Source organism: Solanum pennellii, chromosome 11 (genome assembly GCF_001406875.1).
Source record: "Solanum pennellii chromosome 11, SPENNV200".
NCBI lineage: Eukaryota > Viridiplantae > Streptophyta > Magnoliopsida > Solanales > Solanaceae > Solanum > Solanum pennellii.
The window spans coordinates 63,315,846-63,339,416 of NC_028647.1; the positions used below are offsets into that span (position 1 = coordinate 63,315,846).

General features: G+C 35.3%; 4 protein-coding genes across 5 annotated transcripts; 1 reads left to right on the top strand and 3 right to left on the bottom strand.

The window, feature by feature from the left end:
- Positions 1–1,209: 1,209 nt before the first annotated feature.
- LOC107004508 (mitochondrial import inner membrane translocase subunit TIM22-4-like) lies at positions 1,210–7,125 on the bottom strand. Its single transcript, XM_015202717.2, has 5 exons — positions 7,001–7,125; positions 3,874–4,055; positions 3,212–3,402; positions 2,958–3,030; positions 1,210–1,623 (listed from the first exon to the last, which is right to left on the bottom strand). Exons 2-5 carry the CDS (start codon positions 4,031–4,033, stop codon positions 1,538–1,540), a joined length of 510 nt encoding a protein of 169 aa, XP_015058203.1. The 5' UTR covers positions 4,034–4,055; positions 7,001–7,125; the 3' UTR covers positions 1,210–1,537.
- A 3-nt stretch (positions 7,126–7,128) lies between these two features.
- Positions 7,129–11,182, top strand: LOC107004507 (protein N-lysine methyltransferase METTL21A). Of its 2 annotated transcripts, none has more exons than XM_015202716.2 (11): positions 7,129–7,230; positions 7,356–7,393; positions 8,385–8,451; positions 8,979–9,044; positions 9,400–9,493; positions 9,585–9,701; positions 9,848–9,948; positions 10,036–10,110; positions 10,185–10,277; positions 10,384–10,684; positions 10,870–11,182. In XM_015202716.2, the coding sequence occupies exons 2-10, from the start codon at positions 7,380–7,382 to the stop codon at positions 10,675–10,677; spliced, it is 921 nt and encodes a 306-aa protein (XP_015058202.1). In that variant the 5' UTR covers positions 7,129–7,230; positions 7,356–7,379; the 3' UTR covers positions 10,678–10,684; positions 10,870–11,182. The 2 variants fall into 2 exon arrangements, with proteins under 2 accessions (XP_015058202.1, XP_027768987.1); XM_027913186.1 differs by having other exon boundaries at positions 7,200–7,230; positions 7,390–7,393.
- A 120-nt stretch (positions 11,183–11,302) lies between these two features.
- On the bottom strand, positions 11,303–17,894 carry LOC107004506 (T-complex protein 1 subunit beta). Its single transcript, XM_015202714.2, has 12 exons — positions 17,775–17,894; positions 16,997–17,054; positions 16,865–16,921; positions 16,661–16,726; positions 16,447–16,558; positions 15,895–16,023; positions 15,085–15,156; positions 14,738–14,853; positions 14,335–14,411; positions 13,217–13,702; positions 12,481–12,796; positions 11,303–11,751 (listed from the first exon to the last, which is right to left on the bottom strand). The coding sequence occupies exons 2-12, from the start codon at positions 17,000–17,002 to the stop codon at positions 11,608–11,610; spliced, it is 1,581 nt and encodes a 526-aa protein (XP_015058200.1). The 5' UTR covers positions 17,003–17,054; positions 17,775–17,894; the 3' UTR covers positions 11,303–11,607.
- A 719-nt stretch (positions 17,895–18,613) lies between these two features.
- On the bottom strand, positions 18,614–23,199 carry LOC107005027 (alpha-L-fucosidase 1). The gene is made up of 3 exons (XM_015203484.2): positions 22,297–23,199; positions 19,925–20,164; positions 18,614–19,615 (listed from the first exon to the last, which is right to left on the bottom strand). Exons 1-3 carry the CDS (start codon positions 22,839–22,841, stop codon positions 18,844–18,846), a joined length of 1,557 nt encoding a protein of 518 aa, XP_015058970.1. The 5' UTR covers positions 22,842–23,199; the 3' UTR covers positions 18,614–18,843.
- Positions 23,200–23,571: the final 372 nt, after the last annotated feature.

Consider the following 23,571-nt stretch of genomic DNA (forward strand, 5'->3'; position numbering starts at 1 on the left):
ACTATCAAAGTATATAGATATCATTAAAGTATGTATATATACTCCAATGGTATCAACAATATTTTAGTGAATAAACAAGGGTAGATACATTGGGTTGGGTTGAATTTAGATAAATATTTGGGAAAATTATATATAATAACAAACTAATAACCTAAAATAAATGGAGTAACTAGGGTTTGATTTAATTGTGCACCATAGCAAACGTTTGCAAAAAATTGTCAGGAGCCTCTCTCCCAAATATCTCGCACGCCACTCTCCTCCAATCTCTCGCTCGCTTCCTTACTTTTTATACAAACACAAGTGTATAAAAATTGTTTCTAATTGTATAAAGCAGAGAATATTGTATAAATACATGTATTTTTGTTCCCCTCTCTCCCCTCTTCCAGATCTCGCTCGCCACTCTCCCAAATCTCGCTCGCCACCCTCGCCTTTCTCACTTATACAAACAGAAGCGAAATGTATAAATTGCGTTTCTGTTTGTATAAAGCGTGAGAAAATTGTATATACACATGCAAGTAGATATATTTTCGTCCTATACACTTATAATTATACAATAAAAATACTCCCCTGCCCAGTTTCTTTTTGCCTTTCTCTCTTTCTCGTTTTATACAATTTTCGAATTGTATCTAATTTCTCTCTTTCTTGTTTTATACAATTCGATTCAATTGTATATTCCTTGTCAAGTCTCTTTTGCCTTTCTCTCTTTCTCATTTTATACAAATTCAAATTGTATATAATCGTTCTATACACTTATAATAATACAATTCGTTTTATACACTTCGTTTTTATACAATTCTCTGCCTAAGTGTCTTTCTCTTTCTTGTTTTATACACTTCGTTTAATACAATTTGCTTCAACTGTATATGTATAACGAATTATATAGTTTCTATGTTTGCTATGGAGCGCAATTATGCAAACTTTGTTATATAGCATACAAATATGAATTTTTATTTGCGTGAAAATTGCCCTAAATATTTTGCTTAATCGGTCTAATTTCTATATTTTCCCTAAAAATGTCAAACTTTTCTTAAATTAATTTTATTATTATTATTATTAACTTTTATAATAATATAGTTATTGTTTAACTTTTTTGAGTGAGCACATTCACAACATTTGAATATAACAAACGTTTGTTTTCCCCACTACTTGATTAATAAAATGAGAAAGTAATATCATAGTGAAATTTAAATTAATAAAACATTGACATGAACGTACCATATTTGATTCACTTTATTACATAACTAATTAAGGACATTTTGAAAATTGACAAGTTTCTAGGACCAGAAGCACAAACTCAAGGAATTCACAAAGGGGAAATCAACAATAACTACGTCTCAAAGTTAGAATCGTCCATATGAATCCTCATTTCTTTCGTTTAAGCTATGAATCGGACAAATACGACTATAAAAGTGCGCGGCATGGCACATCTACAACACTGTGCAATGTCATAGAATTTGAACAAAAAGAATCTGATTCTAAATATAAAAGTAGGTTGGTGTAGGTTACATCATCCAGGCTGAAGAATGATCTATCTTGTCTAGTGATATCTATCCAAGAACTTCTCTATCAAGACCGAAAATGTCGCGAAGCCAGCACAACCCATACACGCAGCTTGTGGTCCACCTGAAACGAAATTAGATTGTATTATAAACCCATTGTAATCCCACAAGTGGAGTCTGCAGAGCGTAGAGTGTACGCAGACCTTACCCCTACCTTGGGAGTTAGATTGCTTGTTTCCGATAGATTCTCAGCTCAAGGAAAAGCATATCAAAGAAAGAAATAACGGAAGTGGAGAAATCATGGAAAATTACTAAGAAAGCATGACTAAACAAAAGGAACAATAACTACAACAAAAAAGAGCGATAATTGAAGTACAAGAGACAGTAAGTAAATAGTAACAGAAACTGAAGGACAAGAAAGTAAAGGAGAAATACTATGACTACCAGTACGGAAGGATAAGCAAGACAACGCTCTACTACCTACTAACCTCTACCCTAATCCGCGGCAAACAACAACCTCCTACCTAAGTTCATGTACGTTATGAACTATTCCACCCGTGGCAACTTAAATGTCTTTTGCAAGCTTTATGAATCAGATGGTCCGTCATGTATTCCCCGAAAATATTCATGGCTAAATCTTATTGCAAGTATTTGACTACAAACTATATTTGTGTTGTTCTATAGCTAAGAATTTGGAGAGTTCAGGATATTTTTGTGTAGATTTATTATCATGAATTATGCCTAAGTTAAATCATTTTTTCTACTTCTCTTTTGGATTTTACACAAAGTTCCAACTTCCAACAAACTTTTTGTAGTTAATAAAATCAAACTTTTGCTTGTTAATTTTTTCAAATATTTTGAAACCCCTGATTCTTCACTGTTTTCTTCTTCCTCTACTTGGGTTTGATACACTTGAGTCAAGGATCTTTCAAAAACAACCTCTCTATCTCCACGAGGTAGTTATAAGGTCTACGTTCTCTCTACCCTCCTAAAAACCCGCTTAGTGGGATTTCACTGGGTAAGTTGTTGTTTTTTAAGACCTGATCAGTAAAGCACCCCACCCTGCATGTTCACCTTATAAACACAGCTTGGGACAAAGTATTGCGGTCCAATCTTTTCAAGTAACACTCGACAAAAAAAAAAAAGAAAGGAAAAGCACTGAGAAAGAACAGGTGAATTCTACATGATGAGTTACACCCTGACTTCAAGCTCAGTTCCATTCCGCTATTTGAAATCTGAGAGAGCCACAGTTTTCAACCAATGAACTCGTCTTGCCTTGTCTACCACAGCGATCCATATGATTTAGTTAAGAATAAGAAATCTGCTCTTCTCCATATGAATCTCAAATTACATGTCTCTATCTAGACCAAACATATAACGATCAAGTAACATATGAAAGTATATCTAGTAAAGAACCTTTAGTACACATTTTTGCATGATCAAGGTAACAAATTTTACCTCTAGCTGATAACGCACCACCTGTTACGCACCCTGCAACTGCTGTATTTGTAATGTCATGCTTTGCCCGTACCTTTAAACACAAGACAAAGAAAACAGTTACTTTTGAGTTTTAGAATATTTCAGAAGTATCAGATTCTAATAGAGAGAACGAATTCCAACTTTATTTCCTTGGTTCGAAAAATGAACAGGAAAATTGTAAAACGACAATTGCAGAATACCACACGGTCATCATCTATGAGGATCAAAAGTACCTTCTCAACGGTACACTCAGCAGCAGAGAAAACCAAACCCATAACAGCAAAAGTCTTGCAAGAACTCCAACTCCTTCGACCCATCTGCTTTGCTTGAAATACAATTTGTTGCCTAGTAGTCATTTCCTCTTGCATTATTGGGTTATCCAGTGCCCCGAGAAACATACCCATGAACAAACCAAGTCCCCCTCCTACAAAACTAAAAAATGCATCACTAGAATCTCGATGAACCCCAGAAGTAACCTCACAGCAAAGTCCATAAACATCGACAAAAGATATCAAGTTAAGCAGAAAAAATTATCCAATTATATACAGATTCATTCACAAACAATGAAAGTTGATACTTGATAGAGCTTGTAAGCTAACTTAAACAAGCTCTCACATTCCCAACTCCAACTCCACAAGTACAAGAGAATAACAGTCATAGCAACGGAATTAAGTCCATAAAAAAAAACTCTTGGATTACCTCTTGTCACTTGTAACATTATTATGACATCAAACTTAGAAAAATTGTCATCCTTTTTTATAAAGAAAAGTATTATGATTCATTACATTAAGGCATTGCAAAAATGACATTTTGGACATAATATCCGTAAAATAAACACAAAACAATACGACACAAAAATTCAATCAACTAAGAGATCCTTGTGATTAAAGCATACCCATGACTCCGCTAACAACACTGCGAACTGCACAGTTGTTCCAAATGTCTTGGCCCCTTATTTCCTCCACAGTAGGCATCCGAATAGGCTCAATCTGAGGCTTCTTAGCTTCTTGTGAGCTTGAATGAGCATCATTTGATTCAGTTGCTGGATCACTCATAGCAGCTTTTGATAAAATAAATCTGTATAGTTCAAGAGAAATAGATTGAGTCACATTCAGAATTTCTCCTCCCAAGAGCTGGGAATTAAACTCCCTAAAGTTACAACTTATTTAACTGCAATTAGATAAATATCAGCATCAACAGAAAATAAGTAAGTTATGAATCTTCCACTCTTACAATTTAGTTAAAAGCTCCAGGTTTCAAAGGTTCAAACTACAACCATATTGAAAAGCCGAGGTGTGACTAACAACGAGAATATAAACAATATAAATGGTGGAAATGGCTCTGAGATCTAACAACAAGAAGAAAAATAACAAAATATTGAAAGTAGGTTACACAAAGCTAGAACCCTTCCCAAAACCTCACTTGTAGAATTATACTAAGCATGTTATTGTTATAATAACTTATGTGCTATAATGGATTCTTGAAACGAAAATCACTTTTATCAAACTTGATGACCAAAGGGCAAAACTTAAATTCTAATGGATTATTAGAATAGAGAGTGTATAATAGATTCTTGAAACGAAAATCAATTCAAAACAACTACAACATTTTATCAAACTTGCCCTGGACCAAAGGCAAATCTCAAATTCTAATAGACTATTAGAATAGGAATGTATAATGGATTCTTGAAACGAAAATCAATTCAAAACAACTACAACATTTTATCAAACTTGCCCTGGACCAAAGGCAAATCTCAAATTCTAATAGACTATTAGAATAGGAATGTATAATGGATTCTTGAAACGAAAATCAATTCAACACAACTACAACATTTTATTAAACACTAAAGCAAACTTTCAATAACCCCCAAATTACTCAACAAAAAAACATACATATACCTTTAATGTTTCAGAAAGAGATGGCAACAGGCAGCTGTCTAGATGTTTAACTTTATGTCGGGTTAAAATATATATAAGTTTGGAGTTTGCAGACATAGACTCAACAAGAATGGGCTTTAGCCCATGTCTTCTCCAGTTTTGGCCCTGGCATACATTTGTGGGGAAAAAAACATAAATAGATAGTTTTGGCTAATTTATTTTATTTTGTATCATTCCTAATAGATACATACTCCATCTACTAATTATATATTACTACTAGTGATGGTGTGCCCGTGCTGAGCACGGACCCAATCTGGACCAAGCAATGGAAAAGAGAAATCAAATAGATAAAAATAGGCTGAGGAGGAGGATCGCCAACAGAGTATAATGAGAAAATTTGATGAAATATAATATCCTCATTCATCTATTTGTGTAATCAATAGACACTGCTCTTTATATTTGGCTTTACAGAGGGAGTACTTTTTTTTTCCAAATGAGCTTGAGACGCATGATCAAACAACTAAGCAGATCAACTCAATTTCATCCTGCGTCCAACTAACATTTTTTCTTACTAATGCAAAGATTGATTAATGATTGAATGATTATCTTTGGAAATGCCTTAAAAGAGGTTAACATTTTTCAAAACCCAGTAAAATTAGTCACAAAAATATGACTGATGCACGCGGGTATAAAGATCCAAGGGAAGCAAACTCACACAAACTATGTTAAAAATGTGAAGAAGCGTCATAACAAAATGTCAAATTGCGAGATCATTCATCAAGTCTTTCTTATTCTTATCAATCCTTTAAAGGGGAACATAAATACTACTCTCTCCAGGGAAAACAGTTTTCTGAAATGGTCAGCTAAATGGAGATGATACTTCATGAGAAATTCATTCCTCTTCCTCCGCCTCCTCCGCCATTTCACCCAAAGATCAATTTATATGTTCTTCTCATTATCTTATTGACGCAATCCATTGAATTATTTTTTATATAAATGAGTGACTACACACCATAACAAGTCACATATATGATATAACCAGAAATTTGTAAAGATATGCCACTGAAGCTATAGCAGAAGAATTCAGGAACAAGAGGTTAATTCTGTACTTGAGCAAAAGCAGCAGTCTATCTTGATGACCCAAAAACTATCAATAGAGCAGTTAGGACTGCTTTCTTTTATGTCATTGTAGATGAACACTTAGTTGAGGGTCATCACAAAGAAGCACCCACTTAGGATATTTACAATGTTTTGCAGGAAAGGAGGCAGGCGAGGGAGTTTAAAAGGGTTAGCTACCTAGCAGAAATGCTTCTTATGCAAAGAAGCCACGCAACGTGGATTAAACTTGGGGATGATCAAGCAGAGAAAACTATTTCAAACAGTTACACAAATCCAAGACGAAGACCAGCAGACCCATACAGACCCAGAGAAGATAGCAGAAGTCTTTGTGCAATATTATAAGCAATTACTAGACCAACAAGTCCTACTTGACTTCACAGTGTTTTCTTCACTGCCGGTAAGAAGCTAACTGTAGACCAACAAATCCTACTAGACCTGATGTATTTGGGAGTAGTTTCTTTAGAGATTCATGGGAGATTACTTTGGTCACATGCCCCAAGTCCAAATAGCTGCTACTAACGGAGACAACTATTAGAATGGTACATTGGTATAGGGACGAAATATCTAGTGGTTTCTGCTGAAGTAATATGGACCAAGATTACACTAGGTTCATTCTATGGTTGGCTATGCGTGATCGACTGCGCGACAAGATCACCTTCTAGGTTGTTTGCTTCTATAAACATAAAGTTTCTAACTTTTCTTTCTATATGAGGAATTGATGAGTATTAATTCAACATTGTATAATCATTTTGTATCCATATTATACCAAGACATGACTAAAACTGTAATTCAAAAGGTTTCAGTAAATACATGCTTACTCATACCATCTAAACTGTCTTATTTATATGTAAAAGCCAAAAACTAACACATTCTTAATACCTAACTAACATTAAAAAGGCCAAAACCAAAACAAAAAGAGAAGGAAGAAACTTACCTGTAAAAACTAACACATTCTTCAAAACCTAACTAACATTAAAAATGCCAAAAACCAAAACAAAAAAACAAAAAGAGAAGGAAGAAACTTACCTGTAAAAACTGGGCAAGAAAGAGTTTGAAGGACTTGTGATGTGAAGGAGACTCACTGACTGCTTAAAACCTAAAAAGCATTAGAATATAACATTGCTAAAAGATAATGGAAAACCCTAAAATACCCCTAACCTAGTAGAGTAAACAAAAAGCTAACTGTCCTTTAACGCCGCCCCCACGGCGCAGTTTTGGTTAACTCAGTTGATTTTCCGGCGAGAAATTTTGATCAGGTATATAATATAACTAATTTGAGCTGATTGATTTTTTTTTTCTTAGTTGATGAAACGATTTGCCCAATTTTTCAGCAATTAATCGATTTTTTTTCGTTTTTGCCTTTTTTTTTTTTTGACTGAAGGATAAATCCGTTCATTGATTCTCTATGGATGCAGATAGGTATGTGCATTGCTTATTTCATATTCACATATTTGTATAAACTGTAATTACGCATTAAAAATGTGTTCTTTAGGGTGTTTGTTATATGGAAAGTGGTTTTCGGTGATATAAATAGTTTTTTTGCTTATTTTCTGGTGTTCGGTAAGTAGTAAGTGAAAAAAAAAATGTTATTGCAAGAATATTTATATGTAATTTAGGTTAAAGGCAAGTTGAATGAAGTGAGGCTCACACAATGTGTTGGAACGCTTTGCTTCACATCATGTGTGCTTCAGTGTCGTCGTTAAGGCTATAAGATATACTTTTTGTTATTGATAATGAGCTTCTACACTAAACAATTGATATTTAATTGTATCATAATTTTGTTTCAATTTCTTTGTTTCATATAAATTTGCTTATAACTATTAGTCTTGGAATAAACAGTACATATATATATGTGTGTATGTTTTCTTCCTTTGTGTGCTTTTTCATTAAAGCTCGTGCTTTATTTGCACTTTGTGCTTAAAGCCTCAACATAGCTTAAAGATATTTTGTGTTTTTTGCTTTTTGATAACACTGCTATAAGAAGATACTATGGGTGAGGTGAGATTGGGAGTTTATGGGGGTGAGGCATGGGTGGAGTCACCTTAGGCGGAGGGTGGTTATGAAAACTATGTGGTGTAGGGAGGTTAAATGTTAGTTATTAGAGGTGTATAACAAGAAAATTTACACACCATTCACCAAATACTTTGCTCTGCCACTGGGATGAGGTGGGGAGTGGGGAGTTGGGGGCTTTGGCGGTGGGAGTTGGGGAGGAGACAAGGAGCTTGTAATGCTACTTATGGGACGAAGGACAATGTGAAATTGTTTACCGAATTAATCTCGCTTACTTAAGACTTGTTTGGGACTATGGCGTTGTCGTTGATTTCTGTTGCTTACAGATGTTATTTTTCTCTTGCTCATGATTTCTTGTGTATATGTCATTTGGTGGTCTAAAGTCTCAATTTTTAACCAGATTAAATTCTCCACACACTTCTGCAATACTCATTGATGTTCTTGGTCATCAACTTCAGTTTTGCCAGGTAATTAGGCCTTTGAATATAGTATGTAGCCTTTCTTTTCTTTTGGCTATGTTAGTGACTCCTGATCCACAGTGATTTCTTTATTTTCATGCCATTTGAATTTTGGCATCTCTACTGAGGTACTAAATGAATAGCATGTTTTTCTTGATAGACAAAGAAAACGAGAAACATGATTTTCATTTTATTTGACTTGACGAATGAAAAATATGCAATGAACATATGAAAGAAATGGAAGTTATGTAATGGACATCCATAGACTACAAAAAAGAACAGTTGGCTTTCACTGAAAGTGGAACTTGGTGGAGTTACTCACCGATAGTGAAACTTGTTAACATACTTATCGACATTTCTTCAGCTCCTCGAAAGAATTTCCCAATAACTTGAACAATCTAGAAGAGTTTTGGTTTTACCAAACAGTGCATGGATATAAGTTTCTTTAACTTGCTGTTTCTTGTCAATTTTTTTTTTTACTACCTCCACTGTCTTTCCAGTACTGTCTTGAATTATTGGCCTTTATTTTATGACAGGATCCTAATTCGAAGCATTTAGGTACTACTGTTTGGGATGCATCGATGGTTTTAGTAAAATTTCTGGTAAGTTTTTAAGTCCCCTCTAGTATGCTTCAACTTCAATTTATTCAACACTGCTTTGTTTTGATCTGCTACGCTCTAAAATGATATGAGTTCCAATTTTACTGTAAGACATGAATAATTTGTTTATCCTTGCTACCATACTGTATTCCTTCTCTTTTTTTCCATTTTTCTTAAACCTGACTGATTTCTTATTTTCCTTTTTCGTTTTCCCTTTTCTGAGATGAGGCTGGAATACTGAGATCATTGTCTTTCAATGTTGAGTCCTTTTCTTATGTACATGTATATACTTTTTTGAGCACTCCTACTCCTTCAGTATTGACGTTATTAGCTGGAAACTTTTGATTTGACATTGTAGGAAAGAAATTGTCGAAAGGGGAGGTTTTCTCCATCTAAATTGAGAGGAAAGCGTGTGATTGAACTTGGGGCAGGTTGTGGCGTAGCAGGATTTGGTAGGCTGCCTTTACTTTATTAGACTCGATTCTTTTAGATACCATCTACAGTTGCATGGTTCACTGTCTGAGATGGAACAAAATTCCACAGGCATGGCATTACTTGGATGTGATGTAGTTTCAACTGACCAAACTGAGGTTTTGCCATTGCTAATGAGAAACGTTGAGCGTAATACTTCCAGGATCATGCAGACAATCTCAGATCCAGGTTTCAAATTAATCTTCCATTTGGATCTTTTTAGCTTTTTGAACTGTACATTCTCTATCATTTGTCGTACTTTTGTATGCAAACTGACCTGTGTCCCATTGTGGTTGTATTTACTATGATCTGACTGAAAGCTCTATTCCCTGTAGATTCATTTGGTTCCATACAGGCAGCAGAGTTGGACTGGGGTAATGAAACTCATATAAAGGCTGTTAGCCCTCCATTCGACTATATCATTGGGACTGATGTTGTAAGTTTTTATCATCTATATGGTAGTTGAATTCTACTTGCTCATATAAAGTTTTTATCTGCACTAAAACTTCCATATTTTTACTAGGTTTATGCAGAACATCTTTTGGAACCGCTTTTGCAGACAATAATTGCACTATCTGGACCAAAGACAACAATTCTGGTGTTGTACCCTCTAATGTTTTATATAACTTACGAAATTTATTTTCTTTATGTTAATGAACTTGTCATTTATAGTTGGGTCATGAAATTCGATCAACAAATGTCCATGAAAAGATGCTGGAGACATGGAAGAGACATTTTGAGGTCAAAACTGTTCCAAAAGCAAAGGTAACTCGGCCATATAATCAATCTCCTATTCATTATCAGTTTTGTGTATAGTTGTAGAACTTAGTCATGGTAGTTGCAGTGAAGTTTGCATTTGTAAACGGTGCAGATGGATAGTACTTACCAACATCCAAGCATCCAGTTATACATAATGAGCTTCAAGTCACAAGGAAGTACCTCGGAAATGGTTAGACAGATGGCTCAGCAGCAGCAGCAGACAGAAGAGACTAAGAATGGATCAGACGAAGATGAAAGTAAATATCAAGGTGATGTGACTGACAATGAGGACAAGGTAGACAATAACCTGGTTATGGATCTTGAGAACAGAAAGCTTACTGATTGGGAAGCTAGAAGATGTGGTGCAATGGCTGCTAGACTTCTTCGCGATGTCAAGATAACATAAATTAGAGGTTAGCAGATTTCCTTGTTTCAGTGCAAATATCTATGAGTTTGCCATACTTCTCAGTTCTCTCAGCAAATTAAACATCTTAAAATCAACCCCTCTACGAGTCTGCAACAACAACATTACCCAGTGTAATCCCACAAATGGAATCTGGGGACCGTAGAATGTTCACCTTACCCTTACCTTGTGCAGGTAGAGAGGTTGTTTCCGATAAGATCCTTGGCTCAAGACATGCATAGACACAACATACTACTCTGCTTCTATAAAGTTGGACATATTAACCTTTAGCAGTGTACAACCAGTTGCAGCTTTGGAGATGTAAGGCCACTGGATGCAAAGTACTAGCATGTTAGACCTCAGTTTTTTTATACTTTGGGTTTTTCAAAGATGTATCAAGAAAGATGATTTCTCAATTTAAGTTTAGATGTTGATGTTTTTACTATTTTAACAAGACAGAAGATGCTCAAATTAATCAAAGATTTAAGGCTGATTATGTGTTATCTTAGAGGTGTTTGCTTTGTCTACAGTATTGTATGGTTTCGAAATATTGTTATAAATGTTATAATATTATTAAAATTAAGAATACTTTGTTTGACTTCGACTTACATACCATAGAGATACATGATACACAGTGGAACCAACTCTTTAATGCTTGAAATGACAAAATCACTAGTGTTTACAAAACAAGTACATGTCTAAAGTAATAGAACAATGCATTCACTCAAAACTTGCATGATGAAAACAAACCAAAACATTTTCTCAAAAAACAAAAACAAAATAAACTACTTAACGTAGTGCATTTTAGCATGGTTCCAATAGAAATCTATCATTTTGGTTCGTTTACGACTTCCAACACCTAACACCTCAAATACTCAAACCATAAATAATACGAGTCGTCTCAACAGCTTAAACATGACTAATAGTGTGTTTTTACATTCCCTCCCTCCTCCGTGGGGCGCAAGTGATGATCTCGTCAACCCTTAGGATCATCTCAGCAGCCTCAGTGGCAGAGAGCAATACTGCCTGTTTGACTTTGAATGATTCGGATATTCCGAGCTCTGACATATCTCCGACCTGTCAAAGATGCCCAGTTGAATAAGTAAATCTAGACAAGTGATTACAAAAATTTATTAGTGTTATGGAACGGAAACAAGATGAAGAACAAAAACAAAGGGAAAAGAAAGAAAGCCCTCTCCAGAGTCTGGCGACAAAAAGACGTTACATCATTGCTTCTCCCTTTCCATTCACGCCACATAATGAATACATCTCTTCCATTTCGGTAAAGGTTCTATTAACTCATCTATTGCTTTTTATTCTATAGTTTGCAAACGACCTTTGGGCATGAAAAAATGAGGTTAGAGTAAGGACAACAATAGCTGCTGCTTTACCGTTAAAAGTGTCAGCAATAGAACTATTGTCAAACTAGTAAAACAAAGGGCAAGAGGTAGGAAAACAATGACTTTATCCACGAGAGGAAGAGAGTCAAACATTTGATTTTCTCAAACATCCAGTTGCAAACAAATTAAGCACCAACTATTCAAAGTTAAATGGTGGTTAGGGTGGAATCACTCGAGAAGGAAAACAGATCTGACTAAAGATTTTCCAACTAGAGTTAATCTAAGGATATCGCATCAGCTTTAGCTTTTATCATTTCCTTCTTGCAGTTAGATTAATGCTTAAGGTAAAGTCAAGCACAAAAGAAAACAGAGACAACAAGCTCAGAACAGCCCCATACTCGAAACTGTTCTGAACTCATAGCTTGACAACGAAGTTCATTTCAAAAATCATAAATCAGTTACTCACAGATCCAGAGATGACATCAATTCCTGCATTACTTTCGTCCTTGTGGTGTTCAGCACGAAGCTGAGCAATCAGCTCAGCACTGTCTAACCCAGCATTGTCGGCAATGGTGGTTGGAATTGCCAGAAGTGCACGGGTGAAAGCCTCAATTGCATGAGACCTTTTACCTGGAGTCTTCTTAGCTAGTTCATCAACCGCCTTAGCCATCACCATCTCGGGCCATCCACCTCCAAGTAGAACCCTGCTGTCATTTACCGTCTGAGATAGTACACACAATGCATCGTGCAGAGATCTTTCAGCTTCATCCAGTACATGAGGGCTGAAAGAAAGAACAAACAGAGACGTTAACAAGGAAATACATCACAAGTAGAACATATCATCATATTTAAAACCCATTAAGGAAAAACCAAAAAGTCCAGAAGAATGCAATGTGGGACAATTACCATCAGGTCCAATTTTAGAACACAAGCACCAAGGAATTGAGCCGGTCCTCGAGTAAAAGTAAAACAAACAGTCGAACAATGCTTCTTTTTTTCTTTTACATAAAAAAAATTATCCCAAGACTTCTAAAACAAATTTAATTGTTCAAACTACCTTTAAAAGGGGTAGGTAAAAATGAAGCGTCTACAATGTCATAGTTTAATACTCACACAAGGGAACATCACAGTTATGCATAACAAGCTTGCACAAGAAAGTGAAACATATGAAATAAAAGGCAGACACCGTAACACCAACTCACCTTGCACCTCTCAGAACAATTGTACATGCCTGTCCCATTGCAACCCCAGAGAAGTGGATCAGCTTATCTTCACCAATCATGATCTCCTCGATAAGTTTGCAGTGGCCAAGTTTGACAGACTCTGGGTTATCAAAGGTTGATGCAATTTCTCCCCCAGTAACTAAGCCCAAACGCTCAATACCATCAAAGTCAGCATGCTCTATTGCAAGTATCCCAGCATCAGCAAATAGTTCCTCTGGGAAATTGTAGATCAGCTGTCGGTTAACAAAGCAATTTATTCCATGACTAATGATCTTTTGCACCTTCTCTCTCATTTTTTCCTTTTCAGCTGCTTCTAGATCAGCAACCTTGGCCATTGAGTCAACTCGAACACGTGCACCATATATCTTCACTTTATCTGTATCCATAGCAGTATTTGCCACCAAAATCTTAGCATTTTCTATGCGTTTTGGTTGGCCAACCCCAATCTTTTTGTCCAAAATAAACCTACAAAAAGAAACTTTACTACCACTTCAAAAGAGAATATGTACTAAAAAGCTTGTCCTAGACACATAGATTTGTCTTTCATCAAGAAAAAGGAACTGCAGTAACTTATATTTCATTTTTTTTTTTTTGGGGGGGGGGAGGAAAAACTTATAATTTGTACATAACGCCAGAATTTAAATCAAGTCTAGTTTATATGGTTTGGGATCATTTAATGTGGATTGAGTGTTTCAGTTACTCTAATCTAGAGAGTAATGGAAGAAACAAGGACTAATCTAGTCAAGTACTGGAATTAGTCAAGGCCAAGAAATGTAGGCTCGTGATGGCTCAAGGCAGACTCTTCTACAATTAGTTAAGGCCCAAGAAAACCAACTATACGGACATCGGGTTCACCAGCTGAAGGATACAGTAACGATTGCAGTGGAATCACATTGGATAGACAGGTTGTTTTCACTAATGTAAACAAAGAACAAAGATCAAGAAGCAATAGAGCACTACAGTCATATGTCTTTAATCAGAAATTACCATTTTTGAGAATGACAAACAAATAAATAAGAAGAGCCTAGACATGGGTAGACTATGCATATAGTAGTAAATAGTTCAAATCAGAAGAAAACTTGAGCTTATTTACTCACCCTTCATCTAAAAATGAATCCTTCAATGACCCTCCAGGTTTCTTAATTATCTGAATTGCTTCAAGATTGGTACTTCCCTGTTATTACAATCAATTTAGCAAAAGATTGTAAACACAATATATGAATAAAACTAACAAACCGAAGGGGATTGGAAGAGTTGATGAGAGAGCACACATCTTTCTACCAATAAATAAGTGATAGACTCATGTTCATGTTAACTTTTCACATTTGACAGTTAGTGTCTGACCAAGGAAAAAAGAGACGACTCTATTTATAGATAAGGAAGAGGAAAACTAAGTTTCATTCACATTAGAATTTTGAATAATGCAGATCGACCAAGATCACATGATTAAAAAGAAAAAACATTTTCTTTGTAAGTCGCTAAAGCAGATGAAATATTGACCTTTAACCTCATAACCGCATCAACAGCCAGTTTTGCAAAATGCTCCTTGTCCTGAGACAAGATTTTTGAGCTCAAAGTAGTCCTTGCAATATTCATCAAGTCTGATCTGAACTTCTCTGCAACAAATGAAGGAAATGACCATATCATAATGAGAAAGAGCAAGATAAATAAATAACTCTTGGACTGATTGATTATCAGCTACTAGCATCCAGAAAAAAGTTATCTTGGCATTGTTCAAAGAAAAAGTGGTGTGCCAGTCGATCGAAAATCAAAATCAATATATGCCATAAAATGTGTAGGTTCTCTGCTATGATGTTACATACAACTGACAACTCAAGCAACAATACCTGCATCCTGCTTGTTATCTACGACCTTCTGCTCCAGAACATTGCGCGCGCACTCAGATGCCATCCGGAAACCTGATATATAAAGAAACAAATAGAACATTGATAGGTACCACTAAGCATAAACCAGATTAGGTACCTCAGATACTATCAACTTAACATAAACTAAGAAATAGGAACTAGCTATGTTTTGGCTTGATAAGCAGAAAAGATACTTCAGCTGATTTCTGGATAGAAATATTGGGGTGTGAAGGAATTTATGCCGCCTCTTGGCACTGTCTTCTTTATAGTTGTTTATGTTTTTAAAAGTAGGTATCTGAGCCAATTTACGTCGCACCTCGACAATTCTACCAGGTACCTTCTACTTCCTTACAAGGCAATGTCTTCCCACCAAGACCGACAGATGTGAAGAAATCAATGAAAAACAAAATTTTCCCAAGAATTCAGCATTCAATCACTACACAAGTACTAATATACAGATATACCTAGAAAGCTAGGTATTGATGTTTTAGTGCAAACTTTAAGCCTATCATAGATTCAATATCATTCAAGGATTCGAGCTTTTTCTAGATTAACAACCGTCAAGCATCAGAAAACAAGAACACTAGATGATTCAAAAGATAAAGAAAAGATGCCCACTTAAAGACAAAATAGCAAGCAAGTTCTGCAGTAATGGTACACAAGAAAACTCAATAAAGCAGTTTGTACTCTACTATTCTGAATATAAGAAGCTCGAAGGAAGTGTCAATGATATACATACACATGTGTATGCCTGTACAAAACATGTTAAGACATCAGATCATCAGAACAAACCTGCTATAATTGTCATTGGATGAATTTTTGCGTTTACCAGCTTCTCTGCCTCCCTCAAAAGTTCTCCAGCCAAAACGACAACTGAAGTTGTCCCATCACCAACTTCCTCATCCTGTACCTTGGAGATATCTTACAAAGGGTCAAGGTATAACATTGCACACAATCACATCATTTTGTTCTCCGGAATCTTTCCTATGATGAAGTTTCAGTGTAATTCTCATTCAACTGTATGAAAAAGGTCTTAATGAAGTAGTATATATCTAGCATTTCTTTTAAATGACAGCTTAAACCGAAAAAGAAGTTGGGTAATCTTCCACTAAACCACTATTACCTGTTTGCCATTTGTCCAGATGAACCTATTAAACATTATGTTCAGCAGATTTGTTTTTGGATATGATCCAACTTTACCTTCAAAAATAGTGGCCATAGAGTTCAACAACGAACTAGTTACACTATTATTTCAAAAGAGAGCTGAACTATCTAACGCCCATAAGAAAAGTGCTCACTTACTTCAGGGAAAAAATACAAGGAACACAAAGACATCAAGGATACCGACAAGGACCTTGGCAGCTGGATTATCTATATGAAGGGACTTCAAAATTGTTGCACCATCATTGGTGACTGTAACACTGTGTCCTCTGCCTGTTGATTGCAGAATTTTATCCTGCAAATTTTGAAACAAAATGAAGTACCTATCAGAACCACAATCCTAACTCTTCTCACTTCTTAATACCGGCAAGCACATAATCAAAAACTTAGTTCTTACCATTCCCTTAGGTCCTAAGGTTGTCTTTACCAAGTCAGCAATTGCCATTGCTCCAATAAAGGATGCCTAAATTTTGAGACACTCAAATGGTTTCAGAAAATCGAAGAATCATAGTCTTTAGCAGCTATATAACATGGCAATGCAACCAGTGAGCTTGTCTTTCTCACACGATGCTCGATATTTGGGTAACAAAATGAGACTTACCATCCTAGCTCGCTCACCCTTTTCCTCAGTGGCTTCATCTTTGAAGAGTTTGTCAATCTGAGAACTTAATAAAAAAAACATTAGATAAGGAATTCACAATCTTAACATTATTTAAAAAAAAAAGAAACTTACCGCCATTAGAAAGAAATTGGAGATACCAAGCTGAAACCCAAAAGCTGAAGCTCAACAACTATTTAAAACAACAAAACAGATGTAATATCAGAACAGTTTAATTATTCAAACCGTTGAAAAGACAAAATCTACTGCCCTTTTTCATTTCAAATGTGAACCCTAAACAACTACCGATCTACTACATGATGTAGAAACATTAGACCATGCAACCCAAATCTCAACAACAACAACAACAACAACATGCTCATTGAAATCCCACTCCCACAAGTGGAGTCTAGAGAAAGTAGAGTGTACCCAAACCTTAAACTGCCTTAAGAGGTAGAGAGAACAAAAAACCATAGATAGTAACAGAACAGAAACTACAATACTACACAACAACGTACAAGGAACAACAGAGAGTAACAGAAATCACAAAAACTACCAAACCAATACTACTATGACTACTAATATGAAAGGCTGCCTATTAGCCTTCTAACCTAATCCGTTTCCCCACGTCCTCATGTACTCGGCAACCCAAATCTTAACTCAAGAAGTAATACTTATTACCACAAGGAAATAAAAATCAAATCTTTAATTCAAAACAAAGAAAAATCAGATCATTTAACGAATACCCATTACTCAAAAAGTCTCAAACAACAGATACACAGTGAATAAATCAGCAAAAAAAACATAAACAAAGTTACATTAAAATTCAAAATTAGGGCAAAATATACGTAGAAACCTAATCAAAAAGAGTTTGTTCACTACTACGAGAATGACGGAAAATATGAAAATGTACCTGAAAGTAGAATGCCGTCGACGGTGGCGGCGCCGGAAAAAGGTTTAAGCAGTGAAAGTGGAAAACTGAGCAAGGGTTCTGGAGAAAGTGAGAAGAGTTTTGCTAAAATGGAGGTTTAAATGGTCTGATTGGTAAATTATTACTTTTCTGAGGGTATAATGATAAAAATGAAAAAATTATGTGGGCTTTCTACTTGGGCCTGGTCCTATGAGTCGGGCTTTTTTTTTGAAAAAATTATATGAAATAGCAAATTATTAATTCAAATTAAGTGTTATAGTCATAGTTTATTTTAATTGTTATTCGCAACAAACATCCTTTACTGCCATCTGATTCGATAAACAATTATTCATTTTCGATATGCAATTAGTATTTTATACATTTCGATATAAAATGTGTTTGTATTTGTATAAAGCGAGTGAATCTGAGTTAAGAACTCTAAACTCTAAATTGCCAAAAAAAAAAAAGAGAGGACTTTGATTTTTCTTAAGAGTTGTGATACGTCATATCCTTTAAAGTTGTTGCAAACGTGATGATTTCTTAATTAGACATACTTCATAATTAATAACTTTCAATTATATCGCTTACATATACTTGTATCCGAGACCCAAAATATGGTTAAGAAAGTAATATTGCACACTAGTGTGAGTTTTAGTAATTAGATCCTAAAGTAGTGTGATTTGTGTACATTATCCGAATCGATATGCTAAGATGTTTGGAAGTTATTCACTTACATCACCATACATAAAAATAAAAAATAAAAAAAAAACGTCTGATATACTAAGCTTCCGCTATGTATGAGGTCGGACCACATTAGGTCTTATGCACAAAATTTTATGAACTTCACACAACAGCTGAAATCAGGCTATAAAATTTATTCACACAAGCATTAGAAAAATTACAAGGTTCATGTCCAGTACATTGAAAGTTGCTCCAAACTAATGTGAGTTGTGTTATATAAACTTTATGTTACAACATCTGAAATTGAAGAAGAATCAACATGAAAAAGCATCAGAAAAACCAAAAAAAGAAGATGATGCATTGTACACTCAAAGCTGCTCGACGAAGATTTTTAGATGGAAGCAGATTGAGACTGGTTATATGCAGTTCTTCTGAAAAATAAGTTGTTAATGAACTTTGATTTCGTATGTGTATCATCAGAGACATGTCGTGGAACAGTATACGAATCCATGTAAATTCCCAAGTGAGAGATTAGAGGGAACACCTTGGACTTGTCGATAACCAACCTTAGTAGGTGAGATTTCACTGTAGGAAAAAGTAACAGCCTCCGATATCCTACTGTCGTTCCATTTACCACATGTTGCCATTTTCCATTTTCATCTAACATGTCAAGATGAAACTCGATAATACGCTGCCCCATTTGAATTGGTTCTTGAAGTCCCAAGACGTTGAAAGTTATAACCTGTTGAAATTCTAAATAGAGTGTCCAGTCTGATTGTTGTCCCTGATCTGGAGCCCAATATGTATATAATCCTTCCTCAATTACATTCTTGGGGCTAAACTGAGAATCATTCGGATCTCCTCGTATACTGCTGGCAGAAAGAAGGGCAGATTTTGCAAGATTATGGGAGAATATAGAATTACGAAGCTCGGAGAACTCTTTGAGGACATGTATATCTTCGTCTGATATGAGACCGGATGAGTTAGGCGGTACATTTAGCAATAAGGGACAGTTTCTACCGACTGATTTGTAATACAAATCCAGAAGAGTCATTGCACTTTTTGGCTTTTCTGATGCATGCCAAAACCAACCAGATCGGATAGACACATCACACTCAGCAGGAACCCAGTCTTGGCCAAAGGCGTCCCCCTCCGCCGAATATCTGTTGAATACATTGAAAAAATAGAGGGATAAAAGGAAGCTCAGTGTTCCGAGAAGAAAGAGTTGAATGATGTAGGAAAGACACTGTGAATTGTTATGCATTATGTGAAAACACTTATTCCATATAGATTTCTTGTATCGATTGATGGAATTTAAGAGTGATATGGGGCCTTTCATTTTCACTAAAGGTGTTATTGCTAGCTAAAATGGCATTCACATCTAACAGTAAACGACATGGTAAGATGTTTTCGCTGAAAGCAAATAGAAATTAGAAGATCGATGAATATGAGACTAATCAAACAAGACTTACCTAGCATCACTATAACCACCAATCTTGACTTCGCTGCCATTGAAAAGGGACCAGCACGTACTTCCAGCAACACCGTTCTCGTTCCCAACCCACCTTGTATCAGGACCAACATCAGAGAAAATTGAAGCTCCAGGTTGGAGTTGATGAATAAGGCTAAACCAATCATCAAAGAAATACTCCATATCCTTCTCGCCATCACCTTTTGCACCATCTAAAAAAACATATTTAATCTCTCCATATCTGCTCAACAGATTTTTTTTCGGCAGGGGTGGAGATTTGAGAGTGATTGTTGTTAGAAGTTTCTCTAATCGTAGAAACTCAACAGTAAATAAAAAAAAACAGTTGATTTCATAATTCTGCCTATATGTCCTGTATAATCAAGTTTCACATATATCTTTGTCTAAATATTTGTGCAGTTTTTTATGGCAAGAAATAGTAAACTCAGCAACAAAATAAATACAAACTATAATTGGTGGGGGTCAGATCCTCTCATACTTCGGTAAGATGACCTGAAGTATTACGACTCGAGTAAGAGTGTGAATTCACGGTCCTCATGTCCATAGTTAAATTTGGCTGTTCTAGGGAAAAAAGTAGTATTTTCCATTTGAATAAGGTTTATTAATTATTCCGAGAACTAAATTAGGAATCTATCATTCCAAAAACTATACCTTAAAGCTTCTAAAATGTGCAGTCTGGCACAAACAATTAAACTGTGATATGTCCATAATTGTGTTGCTTCACAGCCATTAGTACGAAACACGACCAAATTGAGAGAATGAATAGGATTAATATAGCCAACCTTGACAAGATTCGAATTGAGGTGTAGTAGCAGTAGTCGTTGTTTGAAGTCATTAGTAAGTATAACGACTCACAAATCCCTGTCATCATAGAACTCATACTTAAACAGATCATTCTAATTGGTCCTTCGATAACTATTCCCAGATAGAAAAAAGAATCATTCTACATTGGCACCGTAAAAACTCGACTGTGAAACTGCAAACGTGAGTTACAATTTTAAACCATCATGCACAACTTCATTAATTCACTCTCCATTTTCACGTTTTTTGAATCACATACATATACAGTATCTCAATCACAACATGAATAACTACATTAAAGCCAGAACAAGCTCTAATCCAAAAAGCACATACTTTATTATTTCCCTAAAAAACGTTGTAACAACTATCTTACTAACAATGAAAACTATGTGTACCACCTCATCTAGAATCATAAATTGTAGGAAACAGAATACTTCTAATTATTAATTTTAAGGTCTGCAACAACCATAACAATAGAGCAGTAGAATCTAACAACCAAGAAATGCTCTTAAATTCACCAAAAAAAGACATTCTCAAATCAATTCAAAACTAAATGACAGAACAACAACGACATACCCAGTATAATCCCACAAAGTGAGGTCTAGAGAAGATAGAATGCAGACCTTATCCCTAGAGGGTAGAGAGGTTGTTCATGATACATCCTCAACGCAAGGAAAAACAATCAAAGCAGATTGAAAAAGGAAATAACTGAAGTGAAGAACCCATGGCAAAGTACTATACAAAGCATGGCAAAGCATTCTGAACAGTAAACAATAACTACAACAAATAATACGATAATCGAAGTACAAAAAGCAGAACATAGTAACATAAATCGAGGAACTAAACCACAAAACAAAAAGTTAGAGTCTTTACCTTGTAAGCAACAACAACCATAACAATAGAGCAGTATAATCCAACAAACCAAGAAATGCTCTTACTGAAGTCACTAAAACATTCTCAAATCAATTCAAAACCAAACCAAGAACAGCAAACCAAGTGTGATCTGGGAAGGATAGGGAGGAAAAAATACAAATATATGTATGTTTAGTCCAAGAATAATAATTATAAGCATAAATGGCAAATATAAGAATAAAGAAATAGATTTCTTTTTAATGATAAACAGAAATATCAATCATTTAGTGTCACCTCTTAAGATCAAACTCATTGGCAACAAAAAGTATGTCTCAAAACCTTGATGGTGACGACACTAAAGAGCACATTAAGTGAGTATGAAGCACTCAACAAATTTTGAGCATCCCTTCACGGCTTAAGCGAACACTAACTACAACAAAATAATACGACAATCAAAGTACAAATGCAGTAAATAGCAACAGAAATCAAGGAACACCGCCTACCTAGTAGAGACAAACAGGTTCTTTCTAATAGACACTCAGCTTAAATAAAGATTGCCAAGCCACAACAAATAACAACATACCACAACTGAACAAAAGGAAACAACACATGCTACTAAAATCGACGAAAAACAATACTGATAAGGAAAACTAGACAATGCTCTCAAAACCAAACCACAGAGCAAAAAGTTCAAATCTTTACCTTGTAAGCAACTCAGTCATTTGACCCATATAGTATTCATTATACTCAAGAGTTTCCCCATAACAATGCTCATGCCTATCCCATGGAGAAAGATACAAACCCAATTCTAATCCCCCATTTCTTGCAGCTTCAGCCAAATCAGCTACAATATCACCAACCCCATTTCTCCAAGGACTTGATTTAACAGAATAATCAGTGTATTTTGAAGGCCAGAGACAAAACCCATCATGATGCTTAGCAGTTAAAACTACTCTTTTGAAACCAAAATCTTTAGCTACTGTAACCCATTGTGTTGCATTTAACAATTTGGGGTTAAAAATTGATGGGTCAACATGACCTGTACCCCATTCTGAATCTGTAAAAGTGTTGGTACCAAAGTGAAGAAAAAGTGCCATTTCTGCAATTTGCCATGAGATTTGACGGGATTTTGGGATTGGTAGAATTGGGAGTGGAGGTGGCTTTCGATGTGAAGATGTTGAAAGTTGAAATAACAAGAGGATAATGATTGTTTTGAGAAATTCTGTAATGGGTTTCTTCTTTATCATCTTCGGATTGCCGTTGACCTTTTTTTTTCGCCGGCGATCACTCTAAAGCTGCCGGAGAGAGGTGGAGTTTACCGGTGACTCCAAGTGTCGACTGACTTTTGCACTTCTGTTACTTCATAAATCTTGATGATGATTATTTTGAGGTTTTCAAATTTATTTTTTTAATTCAAACTCGCGGATCTTTCGCGAGTCGAATTCGCTCTCTTACCACGTCTTTAACTCATTTGCTTGAGTCGAACCTAATCAAACTCTTCGAGCTTGGAGGATCATTTGTTATACACTCTCTTGCTATTATCGACAGGGAGTACAATAACAAGATGCATATTATCATATTGAAAGAGGCGAAGCATAGAGATTCGTACTACTGAAAAAATTACATGATTTAAGCAAACATGTACTTTCTTCGTCTCGATGACCTAGTTTGACTTGGAACGGAGTTTAAGAAAAGAAATAAGACTTTTTTAATTTTGTGATTCTAAACTAAAGTTATGTTAAATGTACAAAAATATCGTGGACTTAAACATGTCATGTGAAAAGTTAAAATTAAAGTGTTACTAAAAAAGAAAAAACATCAATCCTTTTCAAACAGACTAAAGAAAAAGTTAATTTTTTTTTTAAACGAAGGGAATAGCGACAGTGAAAAGTTATTGGTTTATAAACTTAAATATAGATGCAAAAATCCATTTTGGGGTGCCAAATTATTTAATTTTATCTGCTTAGAATTAAAAAT

What these genes read in the sequence shown, in the direction of transcription:
- LOC107004508 (XM_015202717.2), bottom strand. Translation starts at nt 4,033, where the DNA reads ATGAGTGATCCAGCAACTGAATCAAATGATGCTCATTCAAGCTCACAA. An exon ending in TGTTGTTAGCGGAGTCATGG is followed by an intron (nt 3,403 to 3,873) that starts GTATGCTTTAAT and finishes TTAGTTTTGTAG; the next exon opens with GAGGGGGACTTGGTTTGTTC. An exon ending in CTGAGTGTACCGTTGAGAAG is followed by an intron (nt 3,031 to 3,211) that starts GTACTTTTGATC and finishes TTGTGTTTAAAG; the next exon opens with GTACGGGCAAAGCATGACAT.
- LOC107004507 (XM_015202716.2), top strand. An exon ending in ATCAACTTCAGTTTTGCCAG is followed by an intron (nt 8,452 to 8,978) that starts GTAATTAGGCCT and finishes ATTTTATGACAG; the next exon opens with GATCCTAATTCGAAGCATTT. An exon ending in ATATCATTGGGACTGATGTT is followed by an intron (nt 9,949 to 10,035) that starts GTAAGTTTTTAT and finishes TATTTTTACTAG; the next exon opens with GTTTATGCAGAACATCTTTT.
- LOC107004506 (XM_015202714.2), bottom strand. An exon ending in AGGGTGAGCGAGCTAGGATG is followed by an intron (nt 16,727 to 16,864) that starts GTAAGTCTCATT and finishes CTCAAAATTTAG; the next exon opens with GCATCCTTTATTGGAGCAAT. An exon ending in TTGATGTCATCTCTGGATCT is followed by an intron (nt 11,752 to 12,480) that starts GTGAGTAACTGA and finishes CATCTTTGACAG; the next exon opens with GTCGGAGATATGTCAGAGCT.
- LOC107005027 (XM_015203484.2), bottom strand. Translation starts at nt 22,841, where the DNA reads ATGATAAAGAAGAAACCCATTACAGAATTTCTCAAAACAATCATTATC. An exon ending in ATGACTGAGTTGCTTACAAG is followed by an intron (nt 20,165 to 22,296) that starts GTAAAGATTTGA and finishes TCTGTTGAGCAG; the next exon opens with ATATGGAGAGATTAAATATG. An exon ending in GGTGGTTATAGTGATGCTAG is followed by an intron (nt 19,616 to 19,924) that starts GTAAGTCTTGTT and finishes TGTATTCAACAG; the next exon opens with ATATTCGGCGGAGGGGGACG.